The sequence below is a fragment of the Chiloscyllium punctatum genome, chromosome 22 (assembly GCF_047496795.1).
Source record: "Chiloscyllium punctatum isolate Juve2018m chromosome 22, sChiPun1.3, whole genome shotgun sequence".
Classification (NCBI taxonomy): domain Eukaryota; kingdom Metazoa; phylum Chordata; class Chondrichthyes; order Orectolobiformes; family Hemiscylliidae; genus Chiloscyllium; species Chiloscyllium punctatum.
Genome location: NC_092760.1, coordinates 41,163,002 through 41,187,708, shown reverse-complemented (window position 1 = coordinate 41,187,708; position 24,707 = coordinate 41,163,002). Strand labels below are relative to the sequence as shown.

The window sequence follows — 24,707 nt, the reverse complement described above, 5'->3', positions numbered from 1 at the left end:
TGGGCCGAAGGGCCTGTTCTGTGCTGTATTGTTCTATGTTCTATGTTCTATGTTCTAGTTATACCGGTCAGAGAGTTGTGGAGATGGAGTAGCGAGAATGGAATCCTTTTTTGAAAACCTGGACCTCCTCGGTATAAATGCAGATCAGGCCTCCCTTTTAAATGCACCTCTGATGATACAAGAGGTACAAGAGGTGTTAAGGCAGCTCCAAGGTGGTAAGGCACCCGATCCAGATGGGTTCCCGAGTGAACTTTTCAAAGAGCTTTTACACATTAGCTGAACCACTTCTGAAGATGTACAGTCATTCATATAGCCAGGACTACCTTCCACCCTCTCTTAGGGAGGCCAATATTTCCCTTATATTAAAGAAAGGGAAAGACCCTGAGGATTGCATGTTGTATAGAACTATCTTGTTGTTGAATGGAGACTTCAAAATTTTATCAAAGGTGCTGAGGTTGGAAAAGGTGTTGTCCACTATTATAAAAAGGTTTTATCAAGGGCCGCAGCTCTTCCAATAATATCAGAAGACTATTGAACATAGTGCAAGTATGTCAGCAGAGATTGATTCTGGGCTTGGAGGTCTCCCTGGATGCTTTAGATTGGGTGGAATGGTCGTATCTCCTTGATGTTCTAGATTGCTTTCATCCAGGCAGGTGGCAATGCTTAGAGACCCCAAGGCAGCGGTTATCATGAATGGTATCAAATCGAGCAATTTTAGTGTGAGGAGAGGTAGCTGACAGGGATATCCCCTCTCTCCGCTACTATTTGCCTTGGTAGTTGAGCTGTTGGCAGAGACCATCTGAAAGGATCCTGAAATAGTGTTACCAAAGGTGGGAATTAGGGAACACAAAATTATGCATTATGCAGATAATGTCCTTCTGTTTCTGGCTAATCCAGAAAAGTCCAGCTAATGGTAAATATTCAGCCTGAAGCCCAGTTACAAGTGGAGTTCCGCAGGGTTCAGTTCTGGGTCCTCTGCTGTTTGTAATTTTTATTAATGACTTAGATGAGGGAGTCGAAGGGTGGGTCAGTAAATTTGCAGATGATACGAAGATAGGTGGAGTTGTGGACAGTGAGGAGGGCTGTTGTCGGCTGCAGAGGGACTTAGATATGATGCAGAGCTGGGCTGAGGAGTGGCAGATGGAGTTCAACCCTGCCCCAGCTAATACACAAAATTTAATTATTTGGCAGTTTTTTGAGATACAGGATAAATTTTGCAAAGTCAGAAGTCATGCCTGTGGGGGAATTCGTGGAAGTGCTGGAGCTGGAGGACAGTTTCCTTTTCGGTGGTCACAGAAAAGGTTTTCTCTACCTGGGAATTTTTATTATCCCTACCTTCCATCAGCTGTACAGAGCTAACTTTGTACAATTATTTGAGAGAATAAAGCGGGACTTGCAGTGGTGGGAGGGGCTACCAATCTCATGGTTAGGCCATATAACCCTGATTAAAATGAATGTTCTTCCTCAGTTATTATATCCTATGACGATGCTCCCGTTGCTGTTACCCAGACAATGCAGAGGTGCCGTAGATGCCCCCTAATTAAATTTACAAAGCTGCAACTTTCACAGGATTTGGGTGGGGGGGGGGGGGTGGACCTCCCAGATCTGAAGAGATACCAAATAGGTGCCCTGCTGTCATATGTGGGTGACTGGGTGCTAAAGGACTTGAGGTCGATATGGCTTGATGTTGAGGCTTTGCAGGCGAGATGTCTCCTCATTACCTTACTGTTTATGGACAAGATGAGATCCATGGCTGAGCACTGTGAGAGCCCAATTATCCTAAAACAGTGAAAGCATGGAGGATAATACAGCAGGATGAGGGCAATTTGCTTAAGACTTCACCGTTCACCCAGTTAGTGGGGGATAACGGAGAGACTCCATGAGATCTGGAATCAAGAGCTAGGGGAAGAAATTTAATCGGAAACATGGAAGGATATATGGGAGAGTGTAAAGAAAATTTCAATATGCAATAAAGCACAAGCTATACAATTGAAGATCCTTCCCAGGGCCCATATGGCGCCAGAGAGGTTAGAAAAGTTTAAGAAAGGATCTTCTCCAGAATGTCTCAAATGTAAAATCAGATTAGGCACCCTTACACATTGCTTTTGGTCCTGGTACAAGATTCACGGATATTGGGGTGCCATAATGAATGAGCTGGAGAGGATCCTGGGAATTGAAGTTAAGGCGGATCCAATATCCCTTCTTTTGGGACTACCAAATCTGTCCTCTCTGGGTGAACTCTGGAAGAGTTTACTTAACATTCTTACACACTGTGCGAGGAAGAACATTTTAATGAAGTGGACATCAGAACAACATCCAGGTCATGCAGGATGGCACAGACTTGTGATGGAGCTCGTCCCGCAAGATTATCTGATGAGTATGGTGCACCATGGAACAGAGCAATTTTATAAGACATGGCAGCCTTTTCTGAAGTAACATAGACATTGACGTATTGGTGGTATTGTTTAGGGCCTTTATATAGCTGTGAGGGTTGTATCTGGTGGTCTGAGAACCCTGGGGGGAGGAGGTCTAGTAAATACAGGTATAGCTGTTGCTCCCATGGATGGGAGCTTCGGTGGAGGTGCAGCAAGTGGCGTAGAGTAGTGGAATGTAATATAATTAATTTCATTGGATTGAAATTTAATGTAATACTATTTCGTTTAATTTAAGTTTATTTTAACTTGGGCTAAGTTAGGTAAATATGAGACGATTGTATCCCGAAGAATAGTAGGTAGCTTATTGTTAACAATATTATATTACAGTAATGTGGTATTATTTCTACTGTTTTCTTCTTTGCAAAAGTACAAAAATACAAAACAAAAACTTATAAAAGAGTAAAAACTTTTCAAAAAATATATTAAAAAGATTTTCTTTAAAAAAAAGTAGCATAAACTGAGAAATGCCAGGCAGCTTTGAAAAGCTGATGGCCATTTTATTAAGTTTTTGCTCACAGTTCCCAACTTTAACCAAACATTTAAAACAGTAGTTGATGTAAGTGACATGGGAGTAAGGGCTGTCCTCCCTCAGGAAAACATACGATCATGGGTACAGGAGTAGGCTATTCAGCCCCTCAAACCGGCTCTGGCATTCAATAAGCTCACGGCTGATCTGTGACTTAACTCCATCTGCCTGCCTTGAACCCATGTCCTTTGATACCTTTGCTTAATAAAAATTTCTCTCACATTTAAATTTAACAATTGAATTAACATTGCCCGGTATTTGAAGAAGAGTTCTAAACTTCCACTACTCATTGCATGTAAAAGTGCTTTCTAACATCTCTCATGAATGGCTTGGCCCTAATCTTTAGACGATGCTTTTCTAGGATCTTCAACCAGTGAAAATGGTTTATCTTTATTTACCCTGTGCTACCCTGTTAATATCCTGAAAACCTTGATTAGCTCACCCCTTCAGCGTCTAAATTCTAGGGAATAAAGGTCTAATTTGTCTAATCTCCCCTCATTACACCTGAAGTCCAGGTATCATCTTTGTTCACCTGCATTAAACTCCCTCTAGAGCAAAACATTAGCTCATGGTACTCTAAGTGGGGCCTAACTAGGACTTTGTATAACAGCATAACATCTGCATCCTTACACTCCAGCCCTTTAGTTAGGGAGGCTAATTGAATGTTTGCCTTCATAACTATGTGCTACACATTTTCATAGATTTTAAAAGAGTTATCCATCTGAATCTCCAAATTTCCTTGGACATCCACTGCATTTAACTTTGTGACTTCTAAAAAAATACTCTGGTCTGTTTTCCTTTGGTGTGAAATGAATAACCTCACATTTGTTTATATTAAAATTAATCTGCCACAACTTTGCCCGTTCCCCTAATCTATCAATATCCTATTGCAATTTTATGCTGTTATCTAAATTGCTGCACAATTTGTGTCACCAGAAAACTTGGATACTTGACTTTTTATGTCATTATCCAAGTTGTTAATGAATATTGTCATGAATATAGTAAGATAAATCCAGAATAAACAGACCAACCAGGGTACTTTTCCAAAAAACCTAAACAAATATCAGATATCAAATATCCTCAAATCTGTTGAAGGAGGGATAAAACAGCTTCAGAGACACTAGAAAGGTAAACTCTCACAAGTGAAAGAAAGACTGAATTTCTGTGTAGCAACAACCTTGTGTTGACCTCAAAAAATCAAAAGGCAGTAATAAACGAAGTCATAAAATTCTGTCATCTGCACTGTTACTGGTGAACTATTTTTCCCTGATATTTTTCTCCTTTATTCACACTTAATATCCATGCAATGTCTGTCTGTATGTGAAGAGTTATTTCAGAAAAAATTGAGTTTAAGTTATAGAATTATACATTAGCAATTCATATTATCTTTTTGACATTTGTTCACAATTACCAGTTTTATCTTTTTATGTATACAAACATGGTGTACATATTCTTTTTACCTAAATAATTAAATGGAATTTGGGTGGCTTAATCAAATTTTCACATTTGTGGGAACTCCACAAACAGTGGGGCTTAATTTTACAGTGCACTTTCTAATGAGTCATGACAGTATGCATGTCAGTGTTGTAAAGTATTCCCCTCCCCTCTGCGTCTAATACAGTGTGTAAAAAAAAACTTTGTGTTTTTTTTAAACCTTTATATCAGTGTTATGATCTTTACAAAGTCGGAGCCAACAAACAGAATGAATGGGGGAAATTACAGACAGGTGGTGAGAATAGGGTGAGAGATTTGTTTAAAAACCCAATCGGACTGTGACAAAGGATATGTTATCCTGTGTTGGTGTTTGTATATGAGAAATTGAAAAACAACTCTCAGTTTGCTGAGTACATCTATTTTACTATTTCATCGATTTTCCAGAAACTTGAGGAGAGGGTTCAGAAAGAAGAGAGACAAATAATTTTCACCCAGGCAACAGGATACCTATTTTACCTTGCACAATCATCCCTTTTGGTACTTAATATTTGACATTTCTTTTCCACTCCTCCTACTTCACGTCACACCCCTTTCCCTAAGTCTGTACTTGTTTAAGACGTATTTTATTTCTAACATTTTCCTATTCTGAAGAAAGGACATTGATTGAGATAACTCTGTGATTCTCTCCACAGAAACAACATGACCTGCCGAGTACTGTTTTGTTTATATTTCAGATTATGAGCATCGCTGTTATTTTTCCCTGTTTTTGTATAGAGCTTTCCTCCTACTGTCCAAAGATGTGCAGGTCAGGTGAATTGGCCGTGTTAAATTGCCATAGTGTTAGGTACATTGGCCAGGGGTAAGTGTAGGGAAATGGGTCTGGGTGGGTTACTCTTCAGAGGGTTGGTGTAGACTTGTGGGGCCAAATGGCCTTTTTCCACACGATAGGGAATCTAGTCTAATCTAATTGTCCACCTGTTTTAGAACCTTCTGGTTACATTGAAATTAATGGAAAGGAAAATCTGGCAGCTCATATACTGGATGAGTGATCAACTCTGCTAATTTACTGCACAAGTTACAAAATTTGAAAAATAGTGCAAAGTTTTTTTGATAAGCTAGAGTTGAATTCAAAAAGACACCTCCCTTTATGAAACAATAAATCCTACACTTTTCTGCAAGTAGCTATTGGTGCTGTAGGTGGCAGTGTGATTTGTTAGAACCAGCACACATTCTATGATACAAAGTCTTTCTGCGATATCCTTTTTTGCCACAGGAACATTTTTATTGTTTTTAATTGTGAGCGCAATTTAAAAATGCTTTAAGTCTTAATAGAATCTGTGGCCAATTAGAGAATCCTTGGAATTCTCTGACCCTAGAGGATTCCGGAGTACCCATAGCTGAGCATATTTAAGGCATGATTTGGAGACGCCAGTGGTGGACTGGGGTGTACAAAGTTAAAAATCATGCAACACCAGGTTATAGTCCAACTGGTTTATTTGGAACAACTTGCTTTTGGAGCACTGCTCCTTCATCAGGTGATTGTGGAGAACTTATGTCAAAAGTTTACAGTAAGATGTAACTGAAATGATATATTGAAAAAGACTTGGATTGTTTGTGAAGTCACTCATCTTTAGAATGACCATGTTGGTTTCAGTTCTTTCATATGTAAAATCGCAAAATTTTTTAGAAGTTACATTCTCAAGTGAACTTTAACAATTGGTGTCATGTCAGCCCAGATAAGGTATTGCAGGTGTTAGCTCCCTGTGCCACAATGGTCAGACTGATTCTAATCTAAAAAACAGATTTACACAGAGTCTTACATGGATTCATGCAGTTTTTGAGCAAAGTAAAATGTAATTCTGAAAGTACAAATTCACCCCACAAACTTATATGTGCGTGTGTGAGTGTAAACAGGTTTGAGTCTGTGAAAGAGTGAGAGTGTGAGTGTAAATGAATTAAAGTCTGTGAGAGGGTCAGAGTGTATATTGCAATAGGGTCACCTGTAGTGTGACATGAACCCAAGGTCCTGGTTCAGGTATTCCCCATGGATACCGAACTGGCTATAAGCCTCTGCTCAGCCACTCTTCGTTGTTGCCTGTCCCGAAGTCTGCCTTGGAGGACGGTCACCTGAAGGTCCGAGGTTGACTATCTCAGACTTCTGTCCAAGTGGGAGGGAGCACTTCTGTCTGTTGATTGTTCTGCAGTGTCCATTCATCCGTTGCCGTAGCCTCTATTTGGTCTCACCAAAGTATCACACATATTTAAGGCACTACACATTTTTGGTCCCTTACAGGAGGTTGTCATTATTTAACCAATTTCCAACTATTTCTGAGGCTACCAGAATTTAGTTGTGGCTCGGGGATGATGAGGGCAGCATGGCTTTCCGGTGTCTCCAGAAGGCTGCCCAGCAAAAACTGTGGCCTTGTACTGGTTTCCATTTCTCAAAGGTCTTATATGGAACCAGAATGTAGCCTTGAAAAATCATTTCGTTTGAAAATTGCAAAAGTAGGCTAGAGCTGCAGCCAGTACATGGAAGAAAAGTTTGGGACATTTCATTAACCTTATCATATGTTTCTTAACTACCATTATGTTACTTTTCTTAAGAATATCTCTATGCCCCTGAATTGTACTTTAACAAGCCATATACTGCATCTTTTACTTCAGTTTTCCGATGTCACTTGGCACACATTCTTTATTTCTTGGACATTGTGCACAATTAAGGTCGGTGGTCATGGCTACCATAACAAACAATTCATGGCCATGAGAAGATCTCCTTGGGAGCTTACACAGATTCTCTGCTCCAACTATGTGAATTGGCAAATTTAGTGCCAGATTAGTGGTTAAAAAGCTAAAAGCTGTTGTTCTGGGATTATTTAGTCAAACCATACATCCACAAGCTTCCAGCTCTTGTTCTATCACTTAATTCCAAGTAAGTAACACCCACATATTCTCAGTTTGTACTGATCATGATCTTAGCTGATGACATTACTAGATGGGTCAGATCTCAGAAAACACCTGGCCTGATAGCATATTTATATAATTTATTTGCTGCAGATTTTCTTTAACAGTAAAACAGAAGTTTATTCCACAAGTATAAAATAAAACAAACCAAGCTAAATAGAGAACAGTTTGAAAGATCTTAAAACACAGAGCAAATCCAAGTTTTATCTACTCCCAACAGTCACTACAGCATTTCATATGATAGAGAAGGATGATTTCTGTGGATATCTTTAAATTTGACTTGTAATCATTATCCTGTGAATTGTGAAGTTTTCAGACTTGAATACTTACAGAACTGAAAGTTTAAGGCTTCCTTAGTCTAAAAATCTGTCAATTTCTACCCAGACACTCCTAGTCTTGATTTGATTTATTACTGTCACATATACCAAGGCATAGCGAAAAGTGTTATCTTACGTGCTTTATGGACAGTTCATATTATACAAAGTGTATCAGGGTATCAGAATAGAGTGCAGGATAGTGTTACAGCTGCTGAGAGAGATCAAAATTAACATTAAAGAGGTCCATTCAAAAGTAGAATAACAGCAGGGAAGAAGCTGTTCTTGAATCTAGTCTGGAAGATTCACAAGTTAGATTTTTATACCGAGGTAATTGAACTTTTCCTTCACTGTCCTAGATTCCTTTCCCTAGGCATGTTTGACTACTCAATACAATCATATTGGATTTGTGGCTTAAACTCCACTTTCCCATCTACTCTACATACTCAATTTCATGAGGGTCCCAAAGTCTGTCTGTCTTTCTCATCCTTAAACATTATCAAAATGATCTAATTCATGATTCATATTAATACTTTAGTGGTAATAATTTATCTTGAGAAATTACATTTGAACAAGTAACGTTCTCATTTTTTGATCTTCATAAGTAAAAGCCTGACTTATAGGTTACTTTTAAACAATGTTTATTAATAGACTGTGTATTGTGGTAAGAACACTAGTAGCATGTTCTGTGCTGTACAGGTTCCAAGCTCCTGGCAGAGTGCTATCACATGACAACTAAGGTTACCATTACATCACAGCTTACCTCATAGGCTAATCAACACATGCATTAAAACTTTAGAAATTGCCAGAACACTGCAAAGTGTGTTTATTCAAGAGGTTCAATGTGTACATACGAGGTGTGAGATATTGTATTTGCTTCACTGGTGCACTGTTTTCTATACTGCATTTCCATCCATTCATAAAAAAGCGATTTTATAGTACATTTTACTGTTTTAGAAGATAAACTAAATTCAAACATCCCTTTCAAACCATTACTGCTTCTTTACACCTTTCAATTCTTATCGGCCCATACTGCAAGCAGTGTTTAGACCTATCTCTGTATCAAAGGCTACTCCTGAAAAAGTGTTAATTCTGTAACCTACCTAGAACAATGCCAACCCTATCGTGTCTCCATAACTCACTCTAAACTATGGAAAGATTATCATAATCATCCCTTAATAACAGTCTCTTAGGACCTGAATAGACTGCAGAACATCATACAATTTCCTCCCTTAGCATGTACTTTATAAAACACATTAAAAGGGGTAGCAGCCCTATTTAAGAAACTTACTGTCAAAATAGCACTTCCATGGAATGGTGTGAATAAATACATAAGAATTGTGAGAACTGGCAACAGTAGATAAAATCTCTCAACCCAACTGTGAAAGATCAGTTTAATATCCTCTATACATTTATTTAGCACATGTACATAGATTCTAACTTATTTAGATCATATAGGTCTACTATTTATTTATCAACATTACTAACTTTAAAGATAGCTTTTCTTAATTATGCAACTCAGACCAGACTGACATTCTAATCCCTACAGGAATAACAGGCATTAAACCATCTCTTGCTTTCCCAGGACAGATGGCACACAAACTAGTGTACGATAGATACAACTATGCTAAAATTTTAATATATCTAGGAACTGTATATAAAACAGCTTCTGTAAAAACTGTACTTCAGATTCTATCGCTACCTCAAACTGTTCTACTGTAGATGCACAACAAAGAGGTTATTTTCACCACTCACTAATTTCGGTTGTTATTGAACACAATCCCACAGGAGGTCAGAGATAGGATTGTAAAGTCTTAAAGCAGCAGGTACCTTCATTTACCTGAGGAACTGCAAGCAGCAAGTCATAGAATCATTGAACACAGAAATAAAACCTTTCATACTTAGAATAAATGGTTTGCTTTCATCAGGGATTTAAGTTTATCATACAGACCACAGGGTCAAGAGATTTAATTTAGAAGCCATCAAGTTAACCCTAATAAAATATTTATGAGATATCACAACTAACTCTGGTTTCAGAGATTAATGATTCAGATTGAAAACTTGATTGAAACTCTGGAGTCACATTATGCACTAGACCTATAATTACATTTTCCCCTCCCTAAAGGACACAACAACTCATGTCTTTAACAGCAGCAAGTAGTTTCATGGTCATGATTATGCAAATTTACTTGAAGTAAACTATTTTTTAAAATCCAAATCACAATTAGTAGGATTGAACTCAATTTATTAGACCAGGTATCTGAATTATTAATCCACTAATATGAACCACACAACTATACCTGTACACAAACATTAATCATTTGGCAATCTTGCCCCTTTATCCACCTATACTGTAGTGTGATAGAATCTATGGTTTCAAAGCTTTTTTTCTGAGACAGTCCCTAACTTTAACTGAAGTGGAAATTGACATTGGATTAAAACCAGATAAAATGATAAAGCTATTTGATGTTCAGTTGCAATACAGGTATGGCTGAAGGTGGAAGTTGGATCCAGGAGCTGGGATTTTTTTTTTTAAAAATCGACCTATTCAACCATCTTCGACAGATGAGATTTGCTTTCTGACCCAGAAGTAGGGACCTACCATTCCATCATAAGAGCCCTCCCATAAGCAGAGGTATTTTATTTCAAATCATCTTGTTCAGAGATGTTATTACACACCTCTGGAGCAGGTATGACTAGAATCCAGATCTCCTAACTTTGAGGTAGTAGGAACTCTACCACTGCACCACATGCTGTGACTAGGCAAATACACATTTACTGTTGTTACTTGAAGATAACTGGTTGCATAGCCTTGAGACAGTCAGGAGCAGCATTGAGGCAACTGCACAGATATCTGCCATTTAGGTGAAGACTTGGAATTCTGCTCTAATCCAAAGACCAGGCTAAATCCAAAGGGAGCTGGAGTTCTACTGGAGAAGTACTTTTCTGACTGAAAATAGTGCCAAATGTGCAGTAACTTGCCCTAAATGAGTACTCTTAAAAACAAAAACTGCCACTTAGCATAATTCAGTTTACATGAATTAAAAGCAAATTACAATTAATGTTGGATTCCCTGGCATATTTAATTCTTTGCGTTTGGTCAATCCCCACAAGGATCATAACAGCAATTAGGTCACAGTTTCATCATTCATGGAAATTAAAGTCATACAGAAGAGATGCACAGATTGGCAATATTACCAATTATATTTTAATTGACTATTTTGTTAATACGTTCAGAATATGAACGTTGTTACCTTGATCAGCATTTATTGCAATCGTCCCTAAATGTCAAGGAGATGATGGTAGTCAGCTGCCTTCTTGAACTACTGCCAGTACATCATGTACATAGAACTACAGGGCTGTTAGTTAGGTCAAAATCTTGGAACTCTAAGTGAAAGAATCAGAATATACTCCAAACATCAGTTGCATAGCTTGCATTTCCTGTCCTTTGTCTGTTGAGCTCATACAGTTCACAATTGGAAGGTGATTGTGAAGGTATTGGACAAGGTGCCAAACAAGCAGGTGGCTTGGCCCTGAATGGTGATGAGCTTAGAGTGTTATTGCAACAGCACCCTTCCACACAAGTGGATAGCTGGCCATTACACTCCTTGCAGAAGTTGGCCTGGAGTTCAGGAAATAAGCTACAGACCACAGAATTCCTAGCCTCTACCTGCTCTTCTTGTCACAGTATTTGTACAGCTATTCTCAGTTTCTAGTCACTGGCAACCCGCAGGATTTTGAGTGTGGGGGAATTCACTGATATACTGCCATTGCATGTCAAAGTTAGAGTCTCCTTGGTTAGGAGATAGTCATTGCCTGGTACTTCAGTCTTATGAATATTATTTTCCATTAACCCAAGCATCATGCAATACATATGTTTTTCTTGGATCAGGGAATGGACTGTTAGATGTATATTTTTCCCCTTGCCCCAACAAGTTCTGATTATTGAAGGACAAAAGACATTATGGAACATTGTGCAGGTGTGCAGGACCCTACCATACATGCAGCAAATAGTGTCAAAATCATGGATTTTTTTTTCCCTTGTTAAAAACAGCATTCAACTTTTTGTGCAAGTAGACCACTTTAGTCTTATTATGGGTATTTTTACATCAAATTTTATTTCCACAATAAATGATTGAAATTTCCTCTGAAGCAATCTAGAGATAAATGGCTGCTCCATGGAAGTTTAAGATAAAATTAGCTGCAAAAACACCTTTACAATAATACTACTGTATTATAGTTGCAATAATATTTCAATGACATTCGATTTGAAAGAATAATTGAAGAATAAAAGTTAATATAAAACTCTTTATTGAGTTTAGTTTAAAAAATGAAAGTTCCCCTCATTAGACTTTTGCACATGATTTATTTACAAAAAAAAGAGACTTTACACCAAGATACTCATTACAAAAAAAACCAGTTTTGACACATTGCAGTTTCAACCTCAGAGTACTGCATCAGATTTTGCAATGGTTTTAAACAGCATGGAGCTGTGTGTGGTCAATTTACTCTCCTTTCAAGACAATTCCTGTGGGTAATGAATGTGCAAGCACTTTCAAGATTGCTGCCAGGTGATCATCCTGCACACAAGGTTAAATAATGGAGTTTGGCAGTCTAATTTGAGAAGGGACGCAGGGAAAGACAAGCCTGATCTTGTCCTCAAATCTTCAAAAAAAAATGAAGATTTTGCCAGTTTCCCAGCCCCTCATCCAGGAGGTGTTTTTACTGATTTCACAATTTTAAAATTATTATTCCAATCAAGGTAGTGAACTCATAATAGATAAAGAAATTTAACCTGACATATCTTGGACCACGTGGCCACGTGTTTCCAGTATTTTTGGATAAAAAGTACTATTCTAGTAGCTTCCAAAAACAAAAAATGCCAAATACACAAGATCAATTATTACTCAGATAAAAAAAATTCTATTGGAAATGAAATCCTCAATTTTAAACACAAGGAACATTTCACCAATCAAGAATTAGCAACCTGCCCAATTCAAGCAATTTGAGTCAAGACAGAGCCAGATGCACAACAAAAAGCACCTTGCCCAAACCACTAAAAAATACTATATTCCAACAATGAGATGAGATTTCTTCAACTACAATCAGTCATATCACATATCAGGCACAGAGTTTGCCAATTGTTGCTAAGTTAGAAGTATTGTGCAGGTTCATCTCAGCAGCATAAACTTAATGGTATTTCCAAATTACATTTTGTACATGACCCTGATGGAAGGCAGGAGATAGAGACACATTTATCCCATCAGGGTATGAACTCCGGCACAAAATAAAAGTCTAATGAAAGTTAGCTTTAAGAAAACCCTAGTGTATTAAAATGCAACAGCTTTAGAACATCAATACTCAAAAGAGATTTGTGACAACCAGCTGAGAGATGCTTGCCTGCAAAATAGGACAGTTTAAAAAAAATCAAGCAATAAAGATATAAGATAGATAAAGGGATACAAGGAGAGTTCATTTTATTCATTACAACATTTAGAATGTCATTTCTAATGAAAGGATTACTTTCAGTATTTCATAAAACCGTAGGGTACATTCCTTATACTGTTTGATGCTGGTGGCGAAAGCCAAACTGCAGAACTTGTGCGTTTCAGATAACGTGGCTTGCTTTTGCCGAAGATGTTCTCAAGATTTGGGGGTTGAATGACACCGAAGAATTTGTCTAAATCAAGTGGGTGATAATACTGCTTTACGAGCGCTTGCTGCAATTGGGCACCTGATGACAAAAAGAAAATGGCAATGTGATGGACTGGAGCTAAATCTTTGTTATAACTCTCCACATCGAAAGTGCAGACAACTTAGCTGTTTTGCTGATACAAGGAATTTACAAATTTTCCAATATAAGAGTGGTGGTGAAGGAGATGGATGTTAGGATAATGAGGGCAACTTCATTTGACTACAATTAGTAGGCTATACATGAAATAACTATTCCCTTACAGAAGTGTCATGACCATGGTTTTCAGAATTTTCTGATCTGAATTCAGATTTCCAATACTTTTCTCTCCTCCACAATTTCTGTTGAGAAAAGAATTTCATCTCAATTGCTCAACATGCGGCTCAGACAAACTAATAGGAGGCAGTTTCCACTTACCCATGAGACAATGAGGGTGGCTGTTTACATCACAAACAAAAACAAAAAAAAAGGCACATATGCGCTAGAGAAAAAAAAATGGTGGGACCAATAATAGATCATTGGGGCAGAATCAGAGACAACATAAGGAGTATGAGGATTGCAGGTAACACTGCATACAACTGAAAAGAGAGATTGTATTCGATACCTGGGTAGGGCAGTCCTCACCAGCTGGAAGATGGAGACAAATTCCAGTAAGTTGGAGATGGGACAACAGTTTTCAGAGGAGACAGACAGAGAGGAAGTTTAAGGACAGCAATCACAAATTTGAATATAACAGAGCTGTACCAGAAAAGAAATTGTTAACAGTTGTCATAGGAGCCAGATTAGTGGCTTTAATGAAATTAAATATAAAATTATTCATGAATTTCTTGCACGGAGCCAAATGGGTCGAGTGAGGGGTTTATAGGAACATGTTGGCAGTGGAGTATAGAAAAGGGAGATTTCTTCACTTCCAGAACTGTCTAGGAATAGCTGTTGGCTTTTGACAAAGGAAACACCTTAAGAAAGAATAGAAATATTTCTAAGGGCTGGCAGCATTTGAAAAGAATGAAATAACATTAATATGAGAGTCAGATTTGACTACTTACCTTCAGTTCTAAAAAAAATGTGATGGGACTTAAGCCATTGAAATGGGAAAGGGGAGGAAAAACAGAAGAGAAGTGCTGAAATTGAATAGTAGGTTGGAGAGATGAAACAAAAATATTATGAATGGAAAACAAAAAAGCAGTGGTAATAAAAAGGCAGTGGTAGAAAAGAAACAGCATTTGACCAGAGATCGCAAGTGGCAGAACAATATTGTTCAAAAGCAACACAGGAGAAGCAAAATTCAGAACAGTCCACAGCAAAATTAAAAAGTTCCTGGTTTGAAATTGTTAAACTCAAATGTGAAGTCAAAAGAATAAAGTGCCTTGTTGAAAGGCATGGGTGCTGTTCAAGCTTGCACTCAATGGAACGATGAGTAGGCCAAGGACAGAAAAGTGAGCATGAGAGCAAGAGTGAATTAAAATCAAGAAGTGGAGCCTGCTGTCATGTTTGTGGATCAAGTTGGAGATGTTTGGTAGACTGTCACCAACTCGGTTCTGAGGCTCCCAAATATATGGGGGAGTTGCTTTGTTGGCTTTTTGCACAATGCAGACTAAACTCTTGTATGTATTACGATAGGGAGCTTATTGCAAAAAAAAATTCAAAATCAGCATCATTAAGCTTCCCCTTTTTGGCTTCTACTTCTCCAAATGTTAACTCTGGATAACAAATTCAGAAAACAAGGCTGAAGATAATTTTGAATCTTGGGTTCAGTCTGTGTAGTACCAGATATGATCAAGCCTGAACTTTTGAACTTCGATTAAAAGGTAAGAACTATAACTTGGTAACAAACCTACATGAGGCAAATTTTTTAAAAAAAGAGGAATAATCCATTTCAAAAAGGCAAAAAAGTGTAGTCAAGGATGGAAATACCTGAAGATAGGGCTACAGGACAGCCAAAAGGCAAGGTAGTTTAGATACTCAAACTGATTTCATGGAGAGCACAAGGAGTAAGCAGGAGGGTAGAATTGGGCTAGTTTTGCAAGTACACTTAACAGCAAGGGAAGTGGTTTTGAGCTAGTGAGGATACTGCTGATAAGGAGGCCCTTTACAGCAAGCCAAAAAGGGACAACAGGCTTATTCTGTGTGTCTTGGATGGTAACAGTGCCAGAGACAAAGAGAATGGTTGCGATTGGGATTCAAAAGAATCTTCACAAACAAAATGTAATTTGTAAATCACATGCCAGATTTTAGAAGCACTTGCAGTAGTTTTAAAGTTAGATGAATGGAATCTTGACTAGGTTTGTGCACATATCTTCCATCAACTGATAAACCATGTTAATTTGTATGTAAACTATGATTGCTAAGCTTGACCCGTTCTCTCAGTTGTAATCCAGAGTTAATACTTAGTTGGAGTTGAAAGAAAAAATAGAAGGCAAACAGTAAACTCACCAGTATAGATGCCCAACAAGCTAATCTTTTTCATTTATTACATGGAAAGATTTAGTCTTGTTTGTGCAAAAAATTGAAAAGGAATAAACTCACATTTCAACTTTTTCCTGTGAGCTTGTATTTGCAATAATTCTTTAAGCTTCACTGCAAAGCCCATACAAGTGCTCCTTGCAAGAGTTAGAAACAGAAATTGATGGAAATATTGGCTGGTAAGGCAGCATTGGAGCAAGAGTGCAGTGAGAATGAGAAAACAGAAACAAAAGTCAATATTTCAAGTGGATGGAGTATTTCCAGCATCTTTGTTCAAGTTTACAATTTCCAGCATCCACTCTGCTTTTGTTCCAAAGAGTGCATAACAAATCAAACACGGGAAGAATTACATAATTTGCCTGTTGTTGCTACCAAAATAGGCTAATGAGCTGATAATTGGAAGTTGGAAGTTGAAACTTTGTTTGTTTGCATGGATTCAGCTGCCTAATAAAACTCGAAATTGATCAAGTTATTTCCTTACCATTAGCCCAAGTAGGAATAGGTTTACGTGGTGCTCCCTCATCATCTGTTGAATCATCACTTTGTAAATCCATCCCGTAAGTTTCCAGATTGACTTGAGACAATTTAATTTTTGAGTAGCCATTAGGAGTCATAGTGTAAGACTCCAGTACCGTTGAGTGCTGGAAAAAAAGGTAATCCATTAAAAATCATAAATTGTTGAACCATCAGCACTTTTTAAAAAAACTGTCCCTTGAGTTCTCAATGAAGTATACACTTTTCCAACTATACCACAAACTCAAAGGATGACTTCCCAATCAGCCAATTTCCACAAAATCACACTAACAGTTCACAGATCCTGTTGTTGGACAGCCATTTACTGTTAGGCAGGTACCAGAGTTTTGGGCAGATGCCAAAAGGCATGCAAAGCCAAGAGAAGAATCTCCAGTTTAGAATGCACAGCCACTTACGCAAAACTGCTCAGTTTGTTTTGAAATGGTGATTAAAAAGGAGAAGAGGGAAAAGACAGGATTGAAGAGAAATGAATTTGCATTAATTCCAATATTAAAACATTAAAGTGAAATTCAGCAAGAACTAGAAATTATAGGTTTGCTTTTATACTACTTGGATGGGCAGTAAAAAAAATCAGATTTCTGAAGCTGCACAAAGCAGCCGGCCATTTAGCCCATTGTTATTTCAAGGCACTGTAGATACAGTTTGTCTTACTTCTCCATTGTTTCTCATGCCCTTGCAAGTGTTAAGTGTTTATCAAATTCCCCTTCAAGTTACTGAATTTGCTTCCTTGCATGAAGGCATTCCCAGTCATAACAGGATTGGTTTTCCAAAAAAAAAATCTATTTGTTCATCTTATCAATCATTTGCTTATTATTCTTAGACAACAAGGATGCTCATTGTATGATATGTAGTATAGCAATAAGTATGACTACATTCAGTCAAACATTATTGGGATCTTAGGGGACTGATCTTGCCTTCCAAAACTAGGAGAACGGGTTTCAACCTTTTGCACAAAATAACAAATTTTAAGAACTACTGTATTATCTTTTCACAACATTACCTACTTTTGTTTGTCATTTATATAATGAATTTGGATAAGAACATAGGAGGCACAGTTACTAAGTTTGCAAGTGATACCAGAATTGGTGATATAGTGCACAGGTAGTTAAAAATTTAAAAATAAAAGAGATCTTGATCAATTGGGTCAATGGTCTGAAGAATGCCAGATGAAATTTAATTTGGATAAATGTGAGTTGACATATCTTGGTAATACAAATAAGGACAGGACTTATATAATTAATGGTAGTGCCCTAGATAGTATTGTAGAACAGAGATTTATGGGTTTGGGTACATAATTCTTTGAAGTTTGCATCACAGGTAGACAGGCTAGTTAAGATGACGTTTACCATGCTTGCCTTCATTGCTCAGACCTTTGAATATAGAAGCTGGGATGCAATGCTGAAGTTATACAGAATGTCGATGAGGCCTCTGCTGGAGTACGGTGTCCAGTTCTGTTCTCCCTCCTATAGGAAGAATATATTAAACTGGAGAGGGTTCAGAAAAGATTTACCAAGAATGTTGAGCTGGAGATATAAAAATATAGACTAGGACTTTTTTCCCTCCCCATACTGGATTGTAAAGGTGAAGGTGTGATCAATACTGAAGTTTATAAAAATTGAGGGGCATAGACATTGTGAATGACAAGGATCCTTTCCCTCAGAGGGGGGGGGGGATAGAGTTCAAAACTAGGGAGCTTATTTTTAAGGAGAGGGGAGGAAATTTTTTTTTAAAAAGTTGCCAGTTGTGCTTTTTAAAAAAAAAGGAACAGTTCACGTGTGGAATAAACTGCCTGAGGAAGTAGTGAATGCAGGTACAGTTACAACATTTAAGAAATTTGAATAAGTTCATGAATATAAAAGGTTGGGAGGGATTTGAATGAAATGCAGGCAGGTGGAACTAGTTGGGAATGTGGTTGAGTGGACTGGTAGGACAGAAGGATCTGTTTCTAAGCTGTATGACTTTGCAACTCTACTCCTCCAAACCATCTACCCCACTGGTTAACCCATAATAGTGTAACTATAATGGTTATATACAAAATGCTATGTCCTTAGTTTCTTTGCAAATGAATTCTCTCACACACGTCTGTTGGAATACACTTTTCAGAATACAGTCAATTGGACTCAAGAATGTTCGACATTGTGAATGACAATGTTTGATCTGTAGATTATTTCTCAGATGGAGGATCTTTTCTCTCTTAGATCCTTTGCAGCACGAGTTATTTCAAGTAAACTGTTGTCATGACCACAGATAATAACCCCAGATCATCAATGGACAGGCCAAAACCTTAAATTCTATTTTTTTTTGGTAAGGAAAGCCAAAACAATTATAGATAGATATCTGGACAGGAATTCTGGAACATCACACCTGCAAGTTAAAAAAAAAAAGAACTTTAAAAAGAGAATGTGAGGAGGAGAAGCGAGTGGCATTATCTCTGGACTATTAATCCAGGGAGGCAAAAGTGACGACTGCAGATGCTGGAGATCAGAGACAAGATTAGAGTGGTGCTGGAAAAGCACAGCAGGTGAGGCAGCATCTGAGGAGCAGGAAAATGAACATTTTGGGCAGGAGCCCTTTATCAGCACCATTCTAATCTTGTCTATTAATCTAGAGACCCAGGTAAACATGCTAGGGACCAAAAACAAATCCTGCCATGACAGATAGAACTTAATTCCAACTTTTAAAAAATGACCTCACGAGTTAAGTGATGACCACAAAACCATTAACATGAAAATAAAACACCATCTGTTTCACTAATGCCATTTAGGGAAACAGATTTGCCATCCTTACCTGGTGTGGCCTACAACATGCAATTCCAGACCCACTGAATGTAACGGACTCTTAACTGCCCTCTGAAACAGCCTAGCAAGCCATTTGGTTGTAACAATCACTAGAAAGTAGCACCACCCAAGAAGGGAGCTCTTTTGTAAGAGGGTTAATTGCATCATAGCAATACGTAAATTTTATTTAGTCAGGCATAATTGCTAAGACCAGAAATGATCTGTCCCCCCTCAAAGCTGAAATAGAAAACCTCGTCTCTATCCACAGATTGTGAGCAAAAGCAGACAGAATGCATACAGCCAGTGTAACTTGAACATTACACTGCCTTTGACACCATTATCTAATACAGCAAACTTTATTTTAAAATGGGTACCTTATGAACCAAAATTCTTGATAATGCAGCAAAGATTATAGACTTCAAATATCAGATGTTTATTGTATTATCACAATCTCAGTGCTGTCCAAAGTAGTCAGTTGTGTACAAGTGAGAAGGCTGTCTGCCAGTAAGTTTTATTTAAGGAAAGGTTGCATGATTTTCTTCTTTATTTACAATAAAGAATCACTGAAATAGTGATATGTATAACTCCCTGCATTAAGTTTCTATTACTTTGTGTGCTTTTACATTGATTTTGTGGACCTCTTGATCAACTGAAATTTTTGATCAACAGCACACTCCGTTCCATAGGTGCTGCTAAATTAAGTTTGCTCTACAAGATTTGTCACCTTCAGTTTTTTGTCAATTATTTTATTAAAGAATATCCTCATATTATTGACCTTGTTACTGGAAACAATTTAATCAAAATAGTTCATGAATTTAAACCACCTTGATCAAATCTCCTCCACCTACTTACTTCAAGGAGAGCATCTCCAGTCTGTCCACTTCTAATGAACTATGGTAGTCTCAGATACCATTCGAGTGAATAGTTTTTGCTGCCTCACTAATGTTTTCACATCCTTAAGGTATGACCCTCTGAACAAGGGTACCCCAGATGAGATCTAAGCAGCATACTTCATAAACATTTAGCCCAACATCCTGCTGTACACTTCATGTTTATAAAACCAAGAATCCTGCATTATCATTTAAATTGACTGTTCAAGGCCCTGCCATCTTCAAAAGATTTGTGTATGCATATCAAAGTCTTTCTATTATAGCATTCACTAGAATTGTTTAATTTGGGTTACCTTGCCCCTAATCGGATTGGCTTCATCTATCCATTTCAAAGTCTTCCTGAGGCCCTTTGCTATCAACCACACTGAACCAGAATTGCATTTTACCTGCAAAACTTCACAATTTGTGCCCTTTGCATGAATTCTATTTGCTACCTACTGTATCAAGAGGATTCCAATATTGATCCAAGGGAACACGACATTGCAGACTTTCTTCCGGTCCGAAAACCCTGACGATTTTCACTTTTTCCTCCTCCTCTTAACCATTTAATAATTATGCAGGCATTTCCATTTTAATCCAAAGATTTCAAAATTTGCTACAAATCTATTTGTTGTACTCTCTCAAAACACCTTTCAAAAGAACTATGTACACAATTTCATTACATGACCCATCAAGCTCTCCAAACACAATCATGCATGTTAAAATGATTTGTCTTCAACAATCATGCTTGAATCCATTTAAATTCTTTTGTTCCATCACACATGACAGTTTCATCCTGGACTACTGTTTCTACACCATGAGGTCTAGTTGCCGGCAATCACCAGGATTAGGCCATTCTTTTGAAAAAAAGGGGAAGTCAAGTTGCTGTTGTACAGGACATTGGTAAGGTCTCCTCTGGGAGTACACAGTTGGTTCTGCTCAAACATGTGCTTCTTCAACACAAATTTACTTTAACACGATTGACGAATTTAGACCAGTATTTGTAGAAGGCAAATATTTCCTACCCATATCGGCTATAACGCCGCATTAGTTGAAATGGCGCAGCTATTGCATGATTTTCTTATAACCAGAGATTGCTTGAGAACGGAATTTAATCGGTTATATTAGAACCGAATGTACTACGTCCAGTTCTGGTTGCCCTGTTAAAAGGAAGGATATTATTAAGTGAGAGAGGGTTTAGAAGAGATTTCGCATGATGTTGCTGGGTATGGAGCATTTGAGTTGTAAAGAAAGGCTAGGATCTTTTTCACTGGAGCATAGGAGGTTGAGAAATAGTTTATAAAGGCATGAGGGGTTTAGATAGAGTTAATGGTAGGTGTCTTTACCTTTAGATGGGGGGAGGGGGAGGGGGAGGGGGAGGGGGAGGGCATGAGAGAGAGAGAGCACACGAGCTTTAAAAAGGGACCAAGGGGCAACTTCTTTTCCTTCCCCACACCCCACAGAAGTTCACATATGGAATGAACTTCCTGAGGAAGAAGTGGTGAATATGTGCACAATTACAAGACATTTGGATAAGTACATGAATAGGAAAGGTTTGGAGGAAAATGGGCCAGGAGCAGGCAGATGGGACTAGTTTAGTTTAGGATTATGTTCAGCGTGGACTGGTTGGACCGAAGATCCACGCTGCAGTGATCAAGGAAGTTCTTAATTTGCAGGAATTTCTTTGCACAATTTCTAGATGTAGGTCTGCTCTGTTTCGAGTCTTCAGGCAAGTAATTTGAAATGATAAATTGTCAGACGTCATGCAGTCTCAAGATCTCTCAACTTTGATTAAAGGCAGTCACCCCAAAAAAGTTAAGGAGAAATTATTCAAAATGTCATGGAGTAGCCCCAGTGTTCCAACAAACTTTTGTATTTGAAGAAGTTCATTATTCCAAGTCAAACAATTGAAGAGTCATGTCCTTATTAGTTATCGCCCTCTAAGCCCCAGTACTGAAACAAACAAACAAATAAACACTCACATGGACATTCAGTATATTTTTGTTGGAGACCTCTTCCTTCACTTTCCAGTTCTTTTCTTCCTTGCATTTTCTTTGATCTTCACAAAGTCTACTCCCATTTTCTTGCTGCTTTGGTTCCAACTTTAGACTTGTAGCTTCCCTATTTGCTAAAGTCAGACTTCCCAACTCTTTCAATTGCTGTTCTTCCTATAAACAGGGATATAAGTGTTATTTCAAATCTTGCTTTCAAACCTGCTTTCCCGTGATGGCCTTTAAGCTGCCTGACTGACTTCCTCAAGCCCCATACCTTCCAAAATAGGAAACAAAATAGAGAATTCATATTACAGAAGTTTGCCAGTCAGCCCATTGCACCTATGCCAACTAGCAAGAGGTATACATCCGAATCCCACTTACCAAGCTTTGAAGCTTTGTTATGGCACTTCAGATGCACGCCCATGTGTTTCAAGAAACTACATGGAGGGGTTCAGCCTTTCCCATCCCAGGCTGAAAATTAAGCACCTTCTTTCCATCGTTACACATCAGTGCACTAGTGTAATTACCAATTGATAGATTTCAACATTAAAAGGTTACTTTCAATTTGCCAAACTGTACTGGACAAACATTTCAGTAACTAGTCTTCAAATCAGGAGTGCAAGCTAGTTGGCCCATGAAATCTTTGCCACCCATTCAATGAGATCGTGGCTGTTTTGATAATCCTCAACTGTACTTTCCTGTGCAACCCCCACCCCCAAGGCCAACATTCCATTTGCTTTCTGAAGTAGACAATTTCACCACCCAAATTCCTTTTAATCTTTTGGTACTTAACTGCAAAAGCTATAATGTGTACAGTTTAATACACATGCAGTATACTTATTATGCAATATTGAGCTAAATAGCACTCCTAAATGGTTGTAATGGAGTCAGATGGTTAGCAAAATGTTATACTTCAGGATAGATTTGACAGCAATAAAAATCATTTCAGATATTTGCCCAAAACATGAACAAGGCTTAAGTATTCAATTTGTAGCTCCACTCAAATTTTAGGATTGTACAATCAGGGACTGGGTGGTCATTCAGAACAAACTCCCACTCAGAGACAGCCTCTTACCAGCTTTCTTTCTTTGTCTTGGGTTGCTTCATGAAGCTGTCCCTGTTCTTGTTCAGCCAGCAGTGCAGCATCCTCTGGTGTGGTTTGCTCCAGCTTTTGCTGCAACTGGATGGCTTTGTCTTTCTCTAGATGTTCACGCTCTCTGTTAAGAAAAATTTGGCAGTCATTTTAGTCTTCTATTTGAGGCAAATCTACTGAGCTTGAAGTCCAAAGATGAAAACAGGACCCCTAACCAATGCAGTACTTAACTTTAGTCTGAATAAGTGTTTATTCACTGAAGTTGCATTGTATCAGAAAGATCATACTGGTGCAGACCTAAACCGAACCCACAAACAATGGCACAAATGAACACCAACACATGCATGAAAAATAAAGGGAGAAAAATCTACTGGGAAATTCATAGGCATGTGTACAAATTATATTGGTGACAAGGTGGTAGTGCTGGTGGCGGGGAGAAGTGTGCTTACATTTCTCAAACATCAGTGTTCAGAATTTCCTTAGCCAAAATGCTTTTGTCCAAAAAGAATGGAGACAATGCTGGATTTGTTGCTGAAATGAGGCAGGCCAAACAGACCAGTCAAATACATTTGAAAGTATGTGAAAAGGTGATAAATAGTCAAGTTGGACTCCAGTGACAAGGGAGATGATTTTTTTTAAAATACTAGTAACAGACAATAATACTACACTATGCACACTAAGTGAGTTATTCCCCTATGAATCAAGCCAATAAGTTGGAGGGTGAAGACAAAAGACAACCAGATATGATATATAAATGGTAACAATGGCAGTTGACAGCAATGGGGATCCCAAAAATATTAACTGACCTGTATTAAGAGAGTCAAGATATGGATAGAGCAGAACATAGAGCAGTACAGCACAGGTTCTCAATGTTGTACTGACCTTTTATACCTGAAGTTTCCCATTCCTGGACCAATGCAAGTTGCTTCTACATTCACATCTTTCCTATAATATGGGACTGACAAATGGTGAGTAATACTCCAGCTGAGGTCTAACAAATAGCTTGTACAAGTTCAAGATGATCTCCACTCTTGTACTTTACACCTCCATTAAAGTAGAGAACTCTGCTTTATGAACTGCCATCTCCTGTCCAGCCATCTTAGAGGATCTGTGTGCAAGGAACATTTGGCACAACACAAATGCCAGGTTCTTACCACCACCAATAAAAGAGACAAACTAACCACCGGCCCTTGTCCCTCAAAGTGTTGCCATCACTGAATCGCCCATTTACAACATCCTTGGGGGTTACCATTGACCAGAAACTCAACTGGACTTGCCACATAAACACAGTGGCTCCAAAAACAAGTCAGAGGCTGGGAATACTGTGGCAAGTAGCTCACCTCTTGATTCCCCAAAGCCTATCCGCCATCTACAAGACACCTGCTTGCATGGGAGCAGTTCCAACAACACTCAAGAAACACACCAAAAAGGATAAAACAGCATGCTAGAATGGTACGATAATCGATAACTATCCATTCCCTTCACTACCAATACTCCGTAGCAGCATTGACAAGATGCACTGCAGAAATTTACCAAAAATCATCAGGCAGCACATTTCAATCCCACAACTACTTCCATCTACAGAGGACAAGAGCAGTAGATACATGGAAACACC

At 38.2% G+C, this 24,707-nt stretch overlaps 1 protein-coding gene across 5 annotated transcripts in view; it reads right to left on the bottom strand.

Annotated features, from left to right (window-relative positions):
• Positions 1 to 11,947: 11,947 nt before the first annotated feature.
• LOC140493563 (inner centromere protein B-like) overlaps positions 11,948 to 24,707 on the bottom strand; it is a 58,470-nt gene continuing 45,710 nt past the window's right edge. For 3 of the 5 annotated variants that reach the window (XM_072592127.1, XM_072592125.1, XM_072592126.1), the window contains exons 14-17: positions 23,075 to 23,216; positions 21,988 to 22,173; positions 16,307 to 16,466; positions 11,949 to 13,404 (exon numbers count right to left, since the gene is read on the bottom strand). In XM_072592127.1, the coding sequence (XP_072448228.1) occupies positions 13,196 to 13,404; positions 16,307 to 16,466; positions 21,988 to 22,173; positions 23,075 to 23,216 (697 nt within the window). In that variant the 3' untranslated portion in view covers positions 11,949 to 13,195. Of the gene's footprint in view, positions 13,405 to 16,306; positions 16,467 to 21,987; positions 22,174 to 23,074; positions 23,217 to 24,707 lie in introns of all 5 variants that reach the window. The other 2 variants (XM_072592128.1, XM_072592129.1) reach the window with 1 other exon arrangement.